We start from the raw sequence: 18,114 nt of genomic DNA on the forward strand, positions 1-18,114 counted from the left end.
TTTCACCACCTATAGCCTTTAGTGTCCCCACATCCACCTCCAGCAGCTATCTCCACCTTCACCCCTCCTTCCCCCACCTGGCTCCATCAGTCTTCATTTTTCCTTGCCTGCTTCCACTAATCACACACTTGTCTGTCTCCCAACTTTACCCCCCCTCAGTCCACCTACCATCTACTGTCACCCGTCTCATCCCTTCCTCTCTCCTCTTTAAGCTACCTTCCCTCTCCACTCTCAGTCCTTAGTCAGGGTCCTGACCAGAAATACAGACAACTCCTTTCCCCCAACAGATGCTGCTCAACCTGCTGAATTCTTCCAGCTGTTTTTTTTTTTATTTTGCTCCAATATTCCAGTCTCGTGCTCTTTATCTTCATCATCCACTGCTCTGGGTTTAACAGCTTTATGATCAGTTCCTGATTAGCCACCTCGGCCATCATACCTTGTTGATTTCACCATCTGTATCAAGTGTTCTCATTCCTATCTTATTGTGTGGGCTTCAGCTGGTAGCTTCCACTGTGGCTAAGAGACCAGATTTATCAGGTCTGCTGTTTTTTTTGTATCGTAAACTAGTCCAGTAGATTCTGTGGAATCAAACTTTTTACTTCCAATCTTTTTGTGTAAAACTGGGGGTTGGGAGTACACTTGATCTTGAAACTATCATTTTTTTTCAGTTTTGGTTTTGTATTTCCAATATTTGCAGTAATTTTTCATTTTGTATGCTCGTTTATGGTCTAAAATTGCCATAAAGCAGCAACAAATAAGAGGGGGGAAAAAATCCCAAAGTGCACTATATATCCAAAACAATGGAGACCAGCAGAATTTTATTAAACTAAGTTACAGTGGTCAGACTAGATGTTGAAAATTGAGTTCAAATTATCAAAATGCCAAGCAGGGAATACTGCTTTAAATTAAACCACAACGGTAAGACATAGGAGTCCAAATGGAGTTGGCAAAATTTAAAATTAGAGGCAGAATCTTGCCAGTGGTGCAAGATACTGCCTCTGTTGCTTTTGTGTGTTTCAAAAATAGTTGTCACTCCAATGGCTTCAGTAAATTGATGTATTTAATTCAAGTCTGTCTATTCTTCCCCACCCCCCCAGTATTTTTAAAGTTCCATGTGTTTGAAGAGGTACTACATTTTTAATCCATTGCAACAGTTTTCGGGGCCATTATTAATTTTACCACTTTTGTACACCTGTTCATATTTTGATACTGAGAACAGAACTTCACATTTCCCTTGCGGAAATAGCAACTTGAGGACAAGATTTTTGGAGTTAGAACTCATATTGTCTCACTGGATGAGCCCTCCAGGAAGTCCTCTCAAGTGCCACTGTGACATTCTTCCTGATGAGTAGTGCAACTCCACCTCTTGCATCCCTCTCAACTTCACCTGGTCTGTCTCAAACTGTGAAAAGTTTTTCATGTCTCAATCCTTTTCTATACTCAGTAGCTACAGTTTCTCCTTATATTTGCCTACCCAGTTGGCCTAGTCCATTTATCAACAGTATGTAATGTAGAATAATTGTAGAATAAATATAGAATAATACAAAATGTAGAATAATTAAATCCAATTTTAGAATTGTCACAGCATTTGACTATTTCACAACAATAAACCTTTGCCAGTTACTTGTAGAGCAATTTTGTCAATCTGATTTCCTTTCTCTTTACATAGCCCTGCAAGTTCTTCAAGTGCCTACCCAATGCCCTTTTTGAAAGCCCTGATTTTTTTCTCCACCCTCAGCCTAGTGAGCAGCAAGTTGTGCATTTTTCTTAATATAAATTTGCACACTGTGCCCCATCCTTGAACCATCTGCTAATGGAAACTGCTTCCTTCTATTTTCAGTCTAAAGCAGTCATGATCTTTTGCACAATCAAATCTCTTGAATCTTGTTTCCTTCAAGTATAACAACCCCAGCTTCATTTTAAATGAATAACTGAAATCCCACCTCTTTGAACAATTTTAGTAAACCTTTTGGCCCATGAGAGAATATAGAATCCCATCTAAAGGCAGGTGACCTGAATTGGATGCAATATTTTAGTTGTGGTCTAACTAGTGTTTGCATGTTTGTGATTTCCCTGCTTTTGTATTCCACTTTATGTACCTCATTTATTAATGTTCTCTCATTATGCCCTACCACTTTGAAGAATTTATGCACCTGTTACTCAGTACTAAGAACTGAGAGATTTGGTTTGTTATCCCTGCTTATTCTTTCTGCTAAAACTAATTGCCAAATCTAGAGTCCTCAAGAGTTGATATGCCTGGAGAGCAAGATAAGGTGAAAAAGGGGCTTTTGTCAAATACCAAGAGGTTAAAACTTCAGAAAGGAGTAAGGAAGCTAGGGATGAAATTAAGAAAAAGGGAGCATGGAAAAATATGGCATGTAAGATCAAAGGAAATATGAAGATATTATCTGCTATAAATTATAAAACTAAGTTGAGAGCAGGGCCCATTAGGGACAAGAAAATGAACCTATTCATGAGGGTGGCAGATGTCAAAGAATTCTGAACAAATACTTTGCAGCTATCCTCAAGAGCACGATGCTGATGTTGTAAATGGAGGAGGAGATGTGTAAAAAATATTGTTTAGACAAACATAATAAAATTATGATTGAAAGATTTCACATCATTGAATTGGATAAATTACTAGGTCCAGGTGAAACTCCTTCCATGCTGTTACTAGGAAGAAAATTGCAGAGACTATTTTTCCGATCTTCCTTGGCCTGAGCAATAGTGTCAGAGACTGGAGAACTGGTAACATTGAACTGTTTATCATATAAATTAAGGAACGGATAAACTGAAGAATTATGGGCTAGTTTAACTTTGGGCAAGTTATTGGAATGAGTTTGGAGGACCAGTACAGATCTTCATTTAGAAAAGCACAAATATAGATGACATGAGTGGGCAAATTGAATTTTAATGTGGGGAAGTGTGCGAGAAATCAAAAGGTATTATCTCAATGGAGAGAGACTAAGTTTACCTGACACATTGTATCTGACTAATGATTGAGTTGAACTAAGGGAGAATCAATGAGAATATTGCATGTGATGTACTCTATACAAAGGTTTTTAGCAAGGCTTTTGGCAACTTACCACAAGCTAGCTGGTAAAAAAACGTACAAGTCCATGGAATCCTGGGGAAAATGGCAAATTGACTCAGTGGCAGGAAACATTGTAGTGATTGATTGGTAATGGTCTTCCAGTCACAATACCAAAGAGGTTCCACAGCATTTGGTCCCTTGCTTCCTGTAATTTATATTAATAATTTAGACTTGAAAGTAGAGTCAAGGTAAACGTTAGCAGATTCTATAAAAAAAATCAGGTATGTGATTGACTTTGAGAAGGAAAGCTTTGAACTTCAGAAAGATGTACTTGAGCAGAAAAGTTACGAATGGAACTTAAACTGAAGTTTGAGAATGCATTTGAGGTGCAACAAGGCTGTAAGTAGGAGGATTTGAATGAATGATGAAGAATAAATGGACCTTGGACAAATAGATCTACTGATCCTTCCAGTTTTCAGGAATGGTCAATAAGATGGGTATAAAGGCATATGGGATACTCTATTACACAGGGCATGACATACAAGGGTAGGAAAGTTGTGGTAAAATAGTACAATGCTTGGTAGGCTATCATCTGAGTTCTATATACTATTCCTGTCACCAAATTGCAGGTAAGAAGAGTTTGCCCCAGGAGTATATAGAGAAGATTTGTGAATTTTGCCAGGGCTAGAAAATTGTAACTGCAAAGAAGGATTGGATGTGCTCAGGTTGTTTTTGGAACAGAAATAGCTGAGGGTAGAGTTAATTGAGTAGCTTTGATAAAGCAGAGGAAGAATCAAATAAGAGGGAGTATAAAAGTATTTGGTGGGGTGATGAGGAAATATTTTTCAGAGTGTGGAAGTCTGAAACTCACTATCTCATAGGTTGGGAGAGGCAGAAACCCTCATCACATTTCAGGTATACATTTAAGTACAAATTAAGAGCTGTACTGGAATGGACCAAGTGCAGGAAGATGAGAATAGGCTCTGGATCCTTATTGGCCTGCTGTCTCCACTGGCATGGAGACAGCATGCCAATAGGCCAAATTTGTGTCATAAAAGGTACTCAAAAATCAGAAAATTTATGTTTGTGGTTGAAGTTTTTGAACTGAAGGGTTGCAATACAAGTTAATAATGGTGCTGTTAGTGAGTGATTGCAGGACAGTATTGAGGAGTTAAGATGAGCGGGTGATATCTAATCCTGAAAAATGTGAAGTGATATTTTGGGAAGATTTGTAAGGCTCAGATATACACAATGAATGGTAAAACCTAAGAAGTACTGGAGGAACAGAGGGACCTTGGTGTATATGTTCAAGGATCCATGTAGGCAGCAGCACAGGTAGATAAGATGGTGAAGAAGGCATAAGGGTATTTCCCTTCATTACCAACGCACAGAATACAAGTGCAAGGAGGTTATGATTCAAATGTGGAACACATTCTTTAGGTCACAGCTGAAATGTTGTGCATATTTCTGGTAGCCACACTATAGGAGGGAACACAGAAGAGGTTCACCAGGCTGTTGCCTGAGATGGAGCATTTCAGCTTTGAGGAGAGAACTGGATAAGCTGGGGTTGTTTTCCTTGGAGTGAAGAAAGCTGAGAGGGGGACCTGATTGAGGTGTGCAGAATTGAGGAGCATAGATAGGCTAGATGGAGAGAAACTTCTCTCCTCTGCAGAAGGAATAGGTTTAAGATTAAGGGGTAGAAGATGTAGAGGGGATTTGAAAAAGAACTTTTCATCCAGGGGATGTTAGAATCAGACATGCATTGCCTCATTTCACCATATTTAAATATTTAGATGAGCATTTGAATTGGAATGGCATAGAAGGCTGCAGGCCAAGTGCTGGAAAGTGTAATGAGTACAGATGGATAGGTCCTTTATGGCCAGCGTGGATACTGACAAAAGAACTTGTCTTGGTGTTGTATGACTTGCTAAATTACTGATTTGTTTGAATGCTGTTGTGCAGGAGTAAAGTCAACACACTGTCAAAACGAAATACCAAGAAGACTGAGCCAGGAAAAACAGATACTGGGAACTACGAAACCCCTGCCCCTCCTGAGGACATGGAGCGGAATCAGAAGATACTGCAATGGATAATTGAGGGAGAGAAGGAAATTCACAGGCATAAGAAGTCTCCACACAAGTAAGAGAACCTTGATTTTCTGACCTCAATATAAATTTTTGCTAAAGAGTTGTATATTTGAAATCACAATGTTCTTTGCATAATACTGCATGTCATGCCATAACATTCCAGGTGAAATTTTGTAAATATGAATTTTACTTTGTTTCTCTGCCAAAGTTTCCATGGGAAAAGAACCCTAAATGAATGACAGCATGTACAGAAGGGATTTTCTAGTTCTTGTAACAAAAATAACAAATTATAATATTGTATTTCAGACATCGTCAATTAACTGGCTTCTGGGTCAACCTGCATCATTTGTTTGAAAAATTTATTTAATATTCAAATGCATGTGAACCATATCATAAAATTGGGTCCACCCCAAAGAAACAAAATTAACATGGGTTTTGGATATGCCTCCAAACTAAACAAATTCTTGTTTACTTTTAGAAAAGTTAACCTGGTGTACACATTAATTCTAAAGTAATTGCAATTCATCGTTCATGAATTCGCGTTTTAGGTTATCAAATTGAAATTCTTTGCTGTTTTCTGATAAGTGATATAATGACACATTTTATTCCTATGCCGTTCATGAAAAAGATTTTTGCAAACCTGCACTAATTACCCATTTCATTTTTCTGCAGTTTGATAGGGGCCAAGAAACAACCTAGTCATGATACATCCAGACCAAGTTCAATTGAGAGGCCAGGAGCTGTTCATCCATGGGTCAGTGCTCAGTTGCGAAATCCTATCCAACCATCACACCCATTCATTCAGGATCCAACCATGCCACCCAACCCAGCACCTAACCCTCTGACTCAACTGGAAGAGGCACGCAGACGGCTTGAGGAGGAGGAAAAGAAGAGTGGCAAACTACAGTCCAAGCAAAGGTTGGAAGAATTAACTATTTCTCACTTGATTGAACTGAAAGTATACATCTGAGAATTTAAAATTAATTCCTATAAATGCTTTGTTTTATAAGCTTTAAGTAGTGTATCAATATATGAAGGTGAATTTTACATTACCATCCATTTCAAAAATAGTGCACTGTAAAAATACAAAGTAGGCATTTGATTTGATTTATGCCTGCTAAAAGATCTATTACAGCTTGCAACAGAAACACACATTTTCATAATATTTTTTAAAAAGTCGCTGATTTCCTCTTAATTTTGTGGGTCTGTTATTTCCAGTGTTGTCATTGGAGCAGCCCATACTGAATATTGTTTACTTTGTTTGGAATAGGTTACAGTAGCCTCTGCTTAGTAGTTTGTAATCTTGCCATTCAGAAAATGCTTCTTACAAGTATGACTTAAGGTTTGTGATAAAGATTTCAGTGATGAGTCTGAATTTTCAACATTATATCTTTCACTTCATTTTAATGTGCTGGAGGAGGAACATCCAGAAAGATGGTTTAGAAATTGTTGCAAGCTACTTAGACTTTTTAAACTGATTACCAAAATGTGCCTTTTTTGTTTGCTTTGGGCATCATTATAGCCAGCTTCAGTTGTGTTTCATTTATTTTTCTCACAGATTAGGTACTTCTAAGTGTGATTAATTTGCCAGGCTATATTTAGCCTTAAATATGCAAATGGCTCAAAACACTTTGGTTCTTCTGGTCTCCTGTATCGTATTCCAAATGGTGTTTGATTAATTTAATGAGACTGGCCAAAGAGATTTTACAAGCTACTTGAATTTTCAGATTATAGTTAATCTTGAAAACATTGCTGCATAGTACCTGTTGATATGTAGATTAATTGATGTACACCTGTAGGTCTTACTGATGTTTTGCGGAAGATGATTCGACCAGTAAGACTGGGCGGGGAGAAAACACATCTGACAAATATACTAGATTAGCATGGTTAAAATGTAATTCAATCTTGATTTGACCTATTGATCATAGGGGGTAAAGCAGGTAATCAGCAGGTGTCAATTTTTGCCATTTGAACAATTTCCCCTTTTTATTGATCGTAGTTTACTGCAAATGTTCAGGCCAATAGTTTAAGCAATAAATATTTTGGCAAAATCGGCCATTGAGCTTAATAAAATGGCTTAATTTTGCTTCTCTTCCCCCCCACCAAGCCTGGGTTAAATGTCAATCATTATATCCTAGCAAATATTGACATGATATTCCATTCAATATATATGCCCTCAACCTTAATGACATAACTGAAGCTGACAACTTGTCATTTGGTGAAATATCATCAAAAAGCTATTGATTCAAATTTATAAAATATACCATTCTATTACATTTTTAATTTTTTTAAAAAATCATTGCTCCCTCAAAGTTATTTTAATTCTAATGGTTGGAACTTTTCTCTAATTTTCATATTTTGAGCAGGTGTAGACTGAAGTTAATGTAGATTTAGAAACAGTAACTGGAATTTCAATCCAACAAGACGCCTTTTTAAACTAATATCCTTTGCAAAATCATATTTACTAGCCAGAATTAGATCCTTCAAATATTAAAGACAATGTTTATTGAATGTACTTTGACTGTAATGTAGATGCTGTATCTACCTTATTTGAAGGATGCTTGCATGCAAATATTAATAATCCATGGAAATTTCTTAGAGATACCCATGTCCTTGTTTAAAGAGTTCCAGTGAGAAATTTTGGAGTCTGTTAGTAAATGGTGTTCGTGTATGCATCATTGATGGGGAAAGAAATCCATTTATTTAAAATGAGAAAGAGTATCTATGAATAAGGCGACAGATGAACACTTTGATAGCAGTGAAGGCCGTTTCTGAGAAAGGAGGTAGACAGACAGATGGAATGGAGTATTCTAATTCCTAGGATTATTCTCCATGACACTACAGGTATGTGCAAGAGGTTATCCAACGGGGTCGCACTTCTGTCAGGCCTGCATGTATTCCAGTGCTGAATGTGGTACCAGCCGTCTCCGACATGGATCTCTCTGAGTCAGAGTACGTGCCGCTGCTGTTGATGTATTCTCTGTGATCCTAGGTTTAGATATTAGTTTGTACCTAGGTATTTTTAATTTTTTTGTATTAGCAAAAAATTGTTTTAAATTTTTCTAGATGTTCTTGCAGTATATTTTGACAATTTGAATATTTCATATTAGCTCTTGCAATATATTCAAATTAAGGTTGAATATATTGCTACAAAATACCATCAGCAGTTAATCTCTGGATTTAGTAGCTGCAAATGAAAAATGGAATGAGATTCATTCATAGTATTGTCCAGTTATAGTGCTGTTTACAAAAATCTTCTGTCTTTAAGCCCCATCTTAGTCTTAAACTAATTTTAGCGATGAATTAGTGATTTAGAATAACTGATTTTTCTTTATTTTAAACTGCATTTGGAGGGTTTACATAATTGATTGTGAGCATTCAATTAGAATCTGTATTTAAAGTGAAACTGTCAGTATTGTTTCTTGAGGAAATGTTCCAGAAACTCATTTTCAGGATTTTTAAAATCTCAAATATACTTTATTTGTAGAATAATCAAAATGCATGCAATGGAAAACGTTCAAGTCAACAGTTTCATCACAAGTCATGTTAATCCATTTACTTAACAGGCACTTCAGTTACTAGTTAAAAACAATCATTGGACAAATAATTCAGAGTTTTGACACTGATTTCAACTAATTTGTGTGCTGTTGGGGTGAGGGCTTTAAACTGTTGTCCTACCTCAAAGGGCCTTTGTAGTGACTGCAACTGGCTTCAGCACTTCCCTCAGTACATGGTCATGGACTTCAGAGTGTGCTAGTTTTGGACAGCACCTTGTCCTGGAAGGCCAGTAAGTTTTGGGTACATAGGAGGACCTCTCTTATTATATTGATGGTTTGCTGCTAATAATTGAAATTTTTGTGTGCGTGTCTGGAAACAACCCTACAACACAGACTACTGGGGTTATGCAGCTGTTTTGGATGAATCTCAACAAATACCCCTGCATCTTTTCCTAGACCATCTTTCCAAAAGTCCATTCTAGGAGGAGATGGACTACTCTCTCTTTTCCAGTGAAGTCGTTACAAGGGCAACATGTGTTAATATTCCAATAATGAAAAATCTGATGGGGAGAGCCTTTCTCACCACCAAGCATCCAAAGGCTTGCTGCTGGGGCATCTTGTCAAATGTCTGAGAGTCTGCTAGGGGAGCCATCCAACAAGGTTCATTGTGTCCTTTTTTTTCTACAAAGCTCCAACATTTTGGGCAGAACCCTGCCTAAATGATTTGTGAACAAAAATGTTCTCCTGGGTTAAGTATTCTATGATGCAACGCAGCAAGACCCCATCCTTTGCAGATCTGGGGGCAGATAGGATCTCAAGACATTAATAATTGGTGTTTGCATACCTGGTAGCTATTGGAATGAAGCCCACATTTGGTACATTTCCGCCCGCCCCCCCCCCCCCCCCCCATTTATACCTTCCATTTATACATGAAAGGTCTGTGAAGTGAGTTTCCTGAAATTTGAAAATTCAGCGTTTATACCATTGCATTGAAAGCTACCCAAACAGAATAAGAGGTGTTGTTCTAATTTGCATTTGGCCTTGCCCAAGCAGTAGAGAAGGCTGAGTATGGACAGTTCAGTGTGGGAATGGGAAGGGGAGTTGAAATGACATGCAACTGGAATCACAATATGGCTATTGTGGACAGAGCTCGTGTACTCTGCAAAATGGCTGCCTAGTCTACGCTTGGGCTCGGCAATGTAGAAGAAGCCATATCGTGAGCACCAAATGCAATAGACCAAATTGGAGAAGGTTCACGTGAATCTATGCCTTGCCTGGAAGGTTCCATTTAGTCCCTGGATGGTGGTAAGGGAGGAGGTGAAGGCACAAGTTGCAGGGGAAAGGGGAAAGTGCCAGGAGACGAGGAGAAGTGGGTGTGAAGGGATGAATGGTCCAGGGGGGTCACAGATTGATCCCTGCAGAAAGCAGAACGAAGGAGGTGGAGAAGGGAGGATGTATGGCATGGAGTGCAGAGGCTGAACTGACTGATTTACCAGTGTTGGTCAGCTTTTCCTTTGGCGTCACTGCTCTTTCTTCCAAAGGCAGGGTGCATCGGCACTGCTTCCTGTCACGACGGTTCTTTGTGGTACATTGTTTCACTACCATATTGTGCCTTTCTCTTCTGCCAGCTTTCTTGCTCCTCTTCAAAGGAAACGTGACTGTTGCTCTTTGAAGACTCCGACCATCCCTTACCACTTTGGATGTTAGCCCCTTAGATTTGCAAGCTTTTCTATTCACTTCACCCTCCTTTGCTGCTTCTGGACTGGATTTGTTCTTTACATACCTCCTCTGCACTTTCTTGTTCTTTTGTGCTTTCCTCTTTTTCCCTTAGTCTGGTGCTCATGTGAGGTGACAGAGGAGGTAGGAGTTTTAGTTCTTTTCAGAACGGCTGTGATTGCTGCTCTCCACTCTTGAACTTCCTCTCAACTTGTGGTTTTAACAGGTTTTGTGGCAGTGACCAGTCTCTCCACATGGGTTGCAGTATTTGGATTTCTGGCAGTCTTGTTTGGTGGCCCTTTATGAAACTTTGACAGCGATCACTTTGCAGGGAGCCATTTCATGACCAGACTAGGCTCTCTCAGGATTAAGCCTGGTAAACCATAAACCACCACTCATCCTGAAGGAGTGTCATGATGGCAGGTGATGGTTGCCATTTTTGTCTGCTCTTAGCTTGGCTTTATGCTTCTCTTGTCTTTGTCATGTCTTCTAAGCCATGTAAGGACATCAAGGACTTGTGGATTGAATGTGGATAGCCATGATTCACATTTAGTTGTGGAAGGAGAAAGAGCTTCTATGCTTGTGAATATTTTTGAAAACCGTTATGCTTTTCTTGCAATGCTGTTTGATATTTACATTTTCTGGAAGATGATCCGAGCCCCTTAATGGGGTATTAAAATAAGTGGCATTAAATATTTACAGAATTACTAAAGCAGCAATGCATTTAACTTCAGTTGGTTTAAAATAAATAGTTGGCAATAATGTCACATCTGTATATTAATTTGAAATTTTAATTAAACATTTATTCTATAATGTTATCTTATTGCAAGCAATATTCTCTAAATCACTCGTATCTATTTAAGGAGGCAACAATTTTGCATGTTATAAAGTGTGCACCAGTAATATTCGCAAATATTACTCCAATTCAATAAAGACATTTATGCAGGCATTCTAGTAATTTAAAATGTCATTTTGATCTGTTAGGCTCCGCCTTAATTTCCTTTTGTTGGCTTCCTGCCTCAAAGCAATCGTACAACCAAATGGTTAGAGAGCATTTCTCTAGCTACTATAGTGCTGCTGTTTATCAGTTAACAAGGAGCAAGCCAGTAAAGCAGAATAAGCCTTTTCACACTTTTACTTTCCCTGCTCAATTCATTATGGGAGAAGTGTCTTTTTTCTGCATTTTTCCAGCATTTCCTGTTATGTCAATAATACTATATTTTAATTACTATTCAAAACAAATAGGAACATCAGCAATAAACATTGAATAGTAACAATTAGGTATTTGATTGGTGTACAACTTGTTCCTCCACTGGCATGGTAGTTTAGTGGGTTTATGAAAGGGGAAGTCATGTTTGACAAATTTACTCAGAATTTGAGGTTGTAGCTTGCAGAATAGATGAAGATGAACCAGTTCCTTTCAGAAGACCTTTGCTAAGATGCAATATGAGATTATTAAATAAAATTGGAGAGGATAGTGCATGGGCGCAGATTGAGGATGGTGTAGGGGCATGGCACAGATTGGTAAATGGACAAAGTGGGGATAAATGATCATTTTCAGGTTGGGAGACTGATTAGTGAGGTACTGCAGGGATTGATGCTGGTACACCACCTGTTCAGTCTATATCAGTAATTTGGATGATGGACATTCAAAAATAATGTTCTCTGCTATGATACAAACCTGCACGGCAGCATAAGCTGTGAGGAGGATGCAGTGAGGCTTCAGTGGAATAAAGACAGGTTAAGTGAATAGGCAGAGACATGCTACATACTTAATAACAAGGAAAATTGTAAGCACCTGCCTTTGAAGAGAAAAATGAGGAAAAAGAAAGTGAAGTTTTTTTTTTAAAGTGGTGAGATTTGAAAGGTGTTGGTGTTTGGAGGAACCTGGGTATCCTTTATACATAAATCACTAAAATGTGCTGGTTCAACAAGCATTTAGGAAGACGTGTAGTGTAAGCAGCCTTAAGTAGAAGAAGGGAGATGTCTTGTACTTTGCAATTACATATGTCCTTTGAGATCACATCTGGAATATTGTGTACAGATCTAAGGCTAAGGAAGGATATGTGTGCTTGAAGACGTGCAGCAGCAAAGGTTCATCAGATTGTTACCTGGGATTGGTTTGTTATGAGAAGAGATTAAGCAAACTGGGCCCTTACATCTTGTTTAGAAGAATAAGATGGGATCTCATTGAAACATACAAAATTCTTCTGGTGTTTAATAGGGTAGATGTGGAGAATACATCCCTTTGTTTGGATGTCTAGTACCCAGGTCCACAGTTTCAAAGTAAGTAGTCAGCCATTTAGTGCAGACAAAGATAAGAAATTTCTTCACCCAAAAATTTGGGAGGCCTTGAAATTGTTAGGTTTTTAGATTTCAAGGGACATGAGGTTAGTGCAGCAAAGTGAAACTGAGATAAAAGATCTATCATAATCTAATTGAATGAACTACTTCTGCTTCAATCTTTTTATGTTTTCATTCTTTTTAAGACCAACTTGTATTAAGATGTGGTGCAGAGGTAAACATAGCTATTGGGGAAAACCTGCAATGGAATTAGCTTTTTGTGAATATTGAATGAAAGGCTGGTAAATGATACAGATTAGCATCAAGTGCATTTTTTTTGGTGATGCAAGATTCAGATGTGATAGGTTTGCTGAAGTATTTCAAGTACTTGTCTAGCTGGGGAATGATCAGTGCTGGAGAACTTTGTAGAGTCTTATAGCCTGGAGGATATATTTTGGACATTAGTTCTGGAAAGGTAAGTTTTTGTGGAGATCCATTCATTAGGGTAAAGTATTGATTGTATAAACATCATGGACCAGGTCCTTTCATCATTTGAGGAATTTAAATTTTCATTGTTAATGTTCTGGGTCTTAACATCATTTAATTGAAAGTAAAGTCAGGTACTCTGGTTTTTGAGAAGCAGTTTTATAGTGGGAAATGATTTTGCAGCAGGAAATGATTTTGCAGCAATTGCATGGCAATAAATCAAATTGCAATAAATGAGTTAAAATAACTGAGGAATTATCTTCAACTTAATTTTGTCTGAAACCAAAGCAAATTAAAGTTGAGAGGCATTTCAAAGTCAGTTATTTTTATAAATGCCTTTTGGATCTCACTATTTGTGCAATATTCTATTTGGCTTCTTTGGTTAAGAACAAAAAATATTGTGACCCCCCCCCCCCCCCTCTTAAGCTCTGCTGATCAGCCTTGTTTCTGTAGATGCTTTACCAATGCTTAATAACGTGGATGAGTCAAAGGAAGCTCACTGTGATCTCTTTCTACTTAAAGGCATAAACCACAGAAGAAGTCAGCAAATGGTGTGTCTCAGCCTGGTGATAACATTGTGGTGGCCTACTACTTCTGTGGGGAACCAATTCCATACAGAACATCTGTTAAAGGACGTGTGGTCACATTAGGACAGTTTAAGGAGCTGTTGACTAAGAAAGGGAATTACAGGTAAGAATTCAAAATCTGAAATTTCTGCTGCAGTGAAGTTAAATTGATGACTAATTGTCCCGATGGAAGGGACTTTCAGTTGAAATATGTATGGGGACAAATGAACAGGTATTGAAGAAAAATGACAATTGCCTTTTTAAAAAAAAGTGAAATTCAAAGCTGCAAGAACTTGTGTGATTTGAATATTCCTTCAGAAAATTTTTATCTGCCTGGTATTGCAGAATGAATTTCTTTGCGTAAATGGTGTTGGCTGTATGTTTTGGACATTTGATTTAAATTACACTATTACTGCTATTTTATTGCTTGGCTGCTCAAACCATAACATGACCCAGGACCACTGTTCATCCAGCCAAAGAAGTCCAAACTGATTTATTGTGTTTGGACTAAATGCAACTGGATGTCTTGAAACCATTTTCAAAGCTGTTCTGTTCTCTTTAGAGAAATTGAAAATAAAGGACTCTGTCCCTTAACATGTGCAGCCATTTGCAAATTTATAACAACATTGTTTTGCACTTTTTGCTTGTCAGGGTCCCTGCCCTTATCAAATGGACTAAGAAAATCAAGAGATTGATTTTTCCTTATTTGGCCATAAAATAAGTTAGCACAACATCAGATAATTAGGTAGGGATAGAGTAAGAAATAAAATAGCCAGATATTTATCTACACACTTGAGTCATTTCTGCTGAATTCTATCTGCAAACCTTTTGCGTGTTCTTAGTGAGCCTACACATCAAAAGAGTGTGTGATGAAATATAGAATTCTAAATAGGAAGCTGATATGAATTAGTTAGCATTTAAGGCTTACATTAAGATAGCTAGCAGCACGTGCCACTAGCAGAATACATAACATCACCTGTGATAAGGAGCATAAACCAATCTGAGGCTCAGCTTGAGTCATGCTAACACCACTGCTATTGGTTGATTTGGTTTGATTTAGTCAAACATCTTTTATCTCTGCAGAATTTTAACAAACAATCAGGTAGGCTCTGTAATCTCCACAGAATGTTTGATTTGTTTCAGTCATTTAATCTTAGCCTGTTTTCTGTACATACTCTGTGATGCAGAAAAGAGCATCAATTGGAAGAAGAAAATAATGAAAAAGTAAAATCAACTTTTGACTTTTTTAAACTGATGTCTTTTAATTCCAGTCTTTTGAGATTTTTTTCTTTAATTTCCTGGTGAGAAATTCAGATTCCTAACTGTGGTGTCTAATTTTTCTTGCTCTGCAGGTATTATTTCAAGAAAGTGAGCGATGAATTTGACTGTGGGGTGGTATTTGAAGAGGTTCGTGATGAGGAAGCAATTCTGCCAATTTTTGAGGAGAAAATTATTGGAAAAGTAGAAAAAATTGACTAAATGCAAGCCAGCCATGAAGAAAAGTTTGTAATGGTACAAGAGAAGTTTCAGCTGCTTGGAGTATTTGAAAATGCATTGCTGGGGGTCACAGTGGTTAACTGTGGAAAATGCATCAACCTGACATATTAAGGCTTCCAACTCTCCACAGGGATATTTTACAACTGCTCGTTACAGCAGAAAAAAAATGGTGCTTTCAACACCAAGGTCTGCCAGTGCAGTCCTTTGTAAGGGGAATGTTTGCAGCATTATCTTCTCTTTATCAGTATATTTCAAACACTAAGTGTAATGTAGCATTGTAAAATTGTATTAGAAATTGTAATATGAAACTGTTTACTAAAGCTGCATATTTTTGATATAATGTAATCTGAGGAAAATAGCATTTTTAATGTAACAGTGCTCTTATGTTATTTTAAAACATACATACAGGTACTTGAGCTCACCAAATGTGTACAGCCATGTATTAATAGCTATTTTGTCCATATTTCAAACCATTGATAGGTGTTTCTCTACTTATTGAATGGATGATTATCACTTCTGGCTTGTCAGTACAATGCCCATCAAGAAAGTTTACATGTCACCTTTGCAAATACTGCTGTATAGGCCTTTTTCACAGAGGGAAGAAGTTCTACTGTTTCATAAGACCCAATTGGAATGTGTATGCCAGGAGGCAATTGACTGATAGCAGTCCCCCACTTCCCATCCCTTACTAATGTATTGTAGGTACCTAGCACTTATGACTTCGGTGCTTTTTAGTTTCTGCACACTTTGGCTTGCAGCTCCAGTCTGGAAATAAAAACTAAGTCCTAGCTAACTTGTCCTAAATACTGGCAATAACTTAAATGAATTAAATTTGTTTTATTTATTGGGCTACAGCATGAATTAGAAGAGTACTGGTATTGGTTTTGTTTGCTAACTTGAGCACTGATTAAATTGGTTGCAATATTTTACACTTCAAAAATCCCCAATCTTCACTTCCAACGTGAACCTGGTATTACACCAGTGCAGTCAACATTTAAGCTTGCTTTGAATCACCAGCCAGGTTTTCAATACCAAGTCCACAACTTGAAATGTGCAGTGTGGCTCTGCTGCCCCTGTTGCCATACTGACACGGGTGCTTATGGTGTTGAAGTTGACCACATTAGTACAGCGATTAGTTCAAAATATCTAGTCAGTTTCAAAAATGACACACTGTATAAGAAAAAAGGCCATTGTATTTAATTTGTTCTTGGTATACACAATCACAGTTTTTAATATTTGCAAGTGTCTGGAATATATATGAAAGTCATTAAACTGGCAACAAACATCTCTAAAATAACATTCATTCTAATCAGCTAGACTATCGCTTCACTAGTGAAGGACTTGAACTGCCCTCAGCCAAATTTTATGATGCTGCTCTTGGGAATGAAAGGAAAAATTAGCCAAGCTGTTAATTCTTGATGCTTAGTAATCATTCTTGTTTTGCAATGTTTGGTACATTGCCAATCACTTTGTTCCCCTAAGTAAACATGTTAAAATTCATTGTTACCCAATTTTAGTTGTGCATTAATGCTGCCTTTTTTAATTGTCAATAAAATTCATTTCCTGGGACAAACTCCTTCATGGAGGAAGGAAAGGCCTATACAGTAAAGGTTAATGTGATTTTATTTGGGATATTGAAAATAGGAATTTCCAGAGAAGAATCATCTTTTCACCTGTCAAGCCTCATTCTGTGTTGGCTGATATATGACGGAACACCCGGAGGGAGCTATCCCTGTTTCTACTCTCAATGGTCAAAAGGGCATGAATTTTCAATTTTAAAACTTCATATTGCAAGTTGGGCTTTCACCATCTATGCGTATTTATAGATGTAATCAAATTGTCATGCCATTGTCTCACCCAACCTCCATTCTGATGGCATTGTTCCTCCTCAATTTAATTTACTGCCATTTGGCTGTCTAAATCTTTAGAAACTGGGTTTAAAACTAATGAGGGGTGTTTCAATCTGTTGCACAGAAATGATAATTAGGTAAATTTTCCCAAAATCCAGTAAGTCTAAGGAACAGCCTAAAACATCATTCTTGTGTTTCTAAAAGGTATTGTGTAAATAAAAGTACATCACAGAGTGCCTTTTATATTCAATGCTGTTACCTGTCTGACGCTATGTGACCCCCATGACTGAGGAATAGCTCTCCTCATCCAGGGATTTGCAGTATGGTTTTCTCCTCCTGCATTTGGTGTCCAGCGGGATTTTTAAGTGGCCCTGCATTCACGGGTTTTGCATTTCCCTTTTTTCTAAGGGTTTCCATTGTAAATATGTACATTTTCTAAAGATGTCTTCAAGTAGCAGCACGTCAGAAGATTTAGTTACCTGGTTTCAGTCATCTTTCAGTGTGCTGACTTGTACAATTATCTTTTAAAAGGTACTTGGACAATAAAGAAAAAAAATCAAGTGAATTCTGTGTGTTGTGCCTTCTGTATTTGATTGGACTATGTTCGTCACCATTCTGCTATTCTAAACATGGGTATATAGTATTGTGGACTAGTAATTCCAAGGCTTGGACTAATGATCTGGTGGTACAAGTTCAAATCCCATTGTGGTAGCTGGGAAATTAAATGATTCTGGAATATTAACAATGGTATCAGTAATGATGAGTAAAGATGTGAGATTAGTGTAAAAGACATCTAGTTCACAAAGTCTTCTCCCTTACTTGGTGCAGGCTATGTAAGTCCGTCCCCTCTGATAGAAATTAGGGATGGATAATAAATGTTGGTCTTCTCTCGCTCGCTCTCTCTCTCTCACACACACAGTGAGTAGGTTGTAGTTAAATAAAATGTTACTTGTATTTTAGGAAGACCTCCATATTAGGCCACAAGTCATATATTTCATTCACTTTAAGCATATTGCATGTTAATCATAACATTTGTATGTAGCTCTTTCAATTGCTACTTGAAAGAAAGGTATTTATTGCAATGAAGAAATTATAGAA

General features: G+C 37.6%; 1 protein-coding gene across 7 annotated transcripts in view; it reads left to right on the plus strand.

Moving 5' to 3' along the window:
• axin1 (axin 1) overlaps nucleotides 1-17,567 on the plus strand; it is a 255,792-nt gene extending 238,225 nt beyond the window's left edge. For 5 of the 7 annotated variants that reach the window (XM_052021867.1, XM_052021869.1, XM_052021866.1 and 2 more), the window contains exons 7-11: nucleotides 4,997-5,173; nucleotides 5,794-6,039; nucleotides 7,966-8,073; nucleotides 13,626-13,793; nucleotides 15,022-17,567. In XM_052021867.1, the coding sequence (XP_051877827.1) occupies nucleotides 4,997-5,173; nucleotides 5,794-6,039; nucleotides 7,966-8,073; nucleotides 13,626-13,793; nucleotides 15,022-15,148 (826 nt within the window). In that variant the 3' untranslated portion in view covers nucleotides 15,149-17,567. The remainder of the gene's footprint in view (nucleotides 1-4,996; nucleotides 5,174-5,793; nucleotides 6,040-7,965; nucleotides 8,074-13,625; nucleotides 13,794-15,021) is intronic. The other 2 variants (XM_052021872.1, XM_052021871.1) reach the window with 1 other exon arrangement.
• The last annotated feature ends 547 nt before the right edge of the window (nucleotides 17,568-18,114 follow it).

Source organism: Pristis pectinata, chromosome 8, assembly GCF_009764475.1.
Source record: "Pristis pectinata isolate sPriPec2 chromosome 8, sPriPec2.1.pri, whole genome shotgun sequence".
Classification (NCBI taxonomy): Eukaryota; Metazoa; Chordata; class Chondrichthyes; order Rhinopristiformes; family Pristidae; genus Pristis; species Pristis pectinata.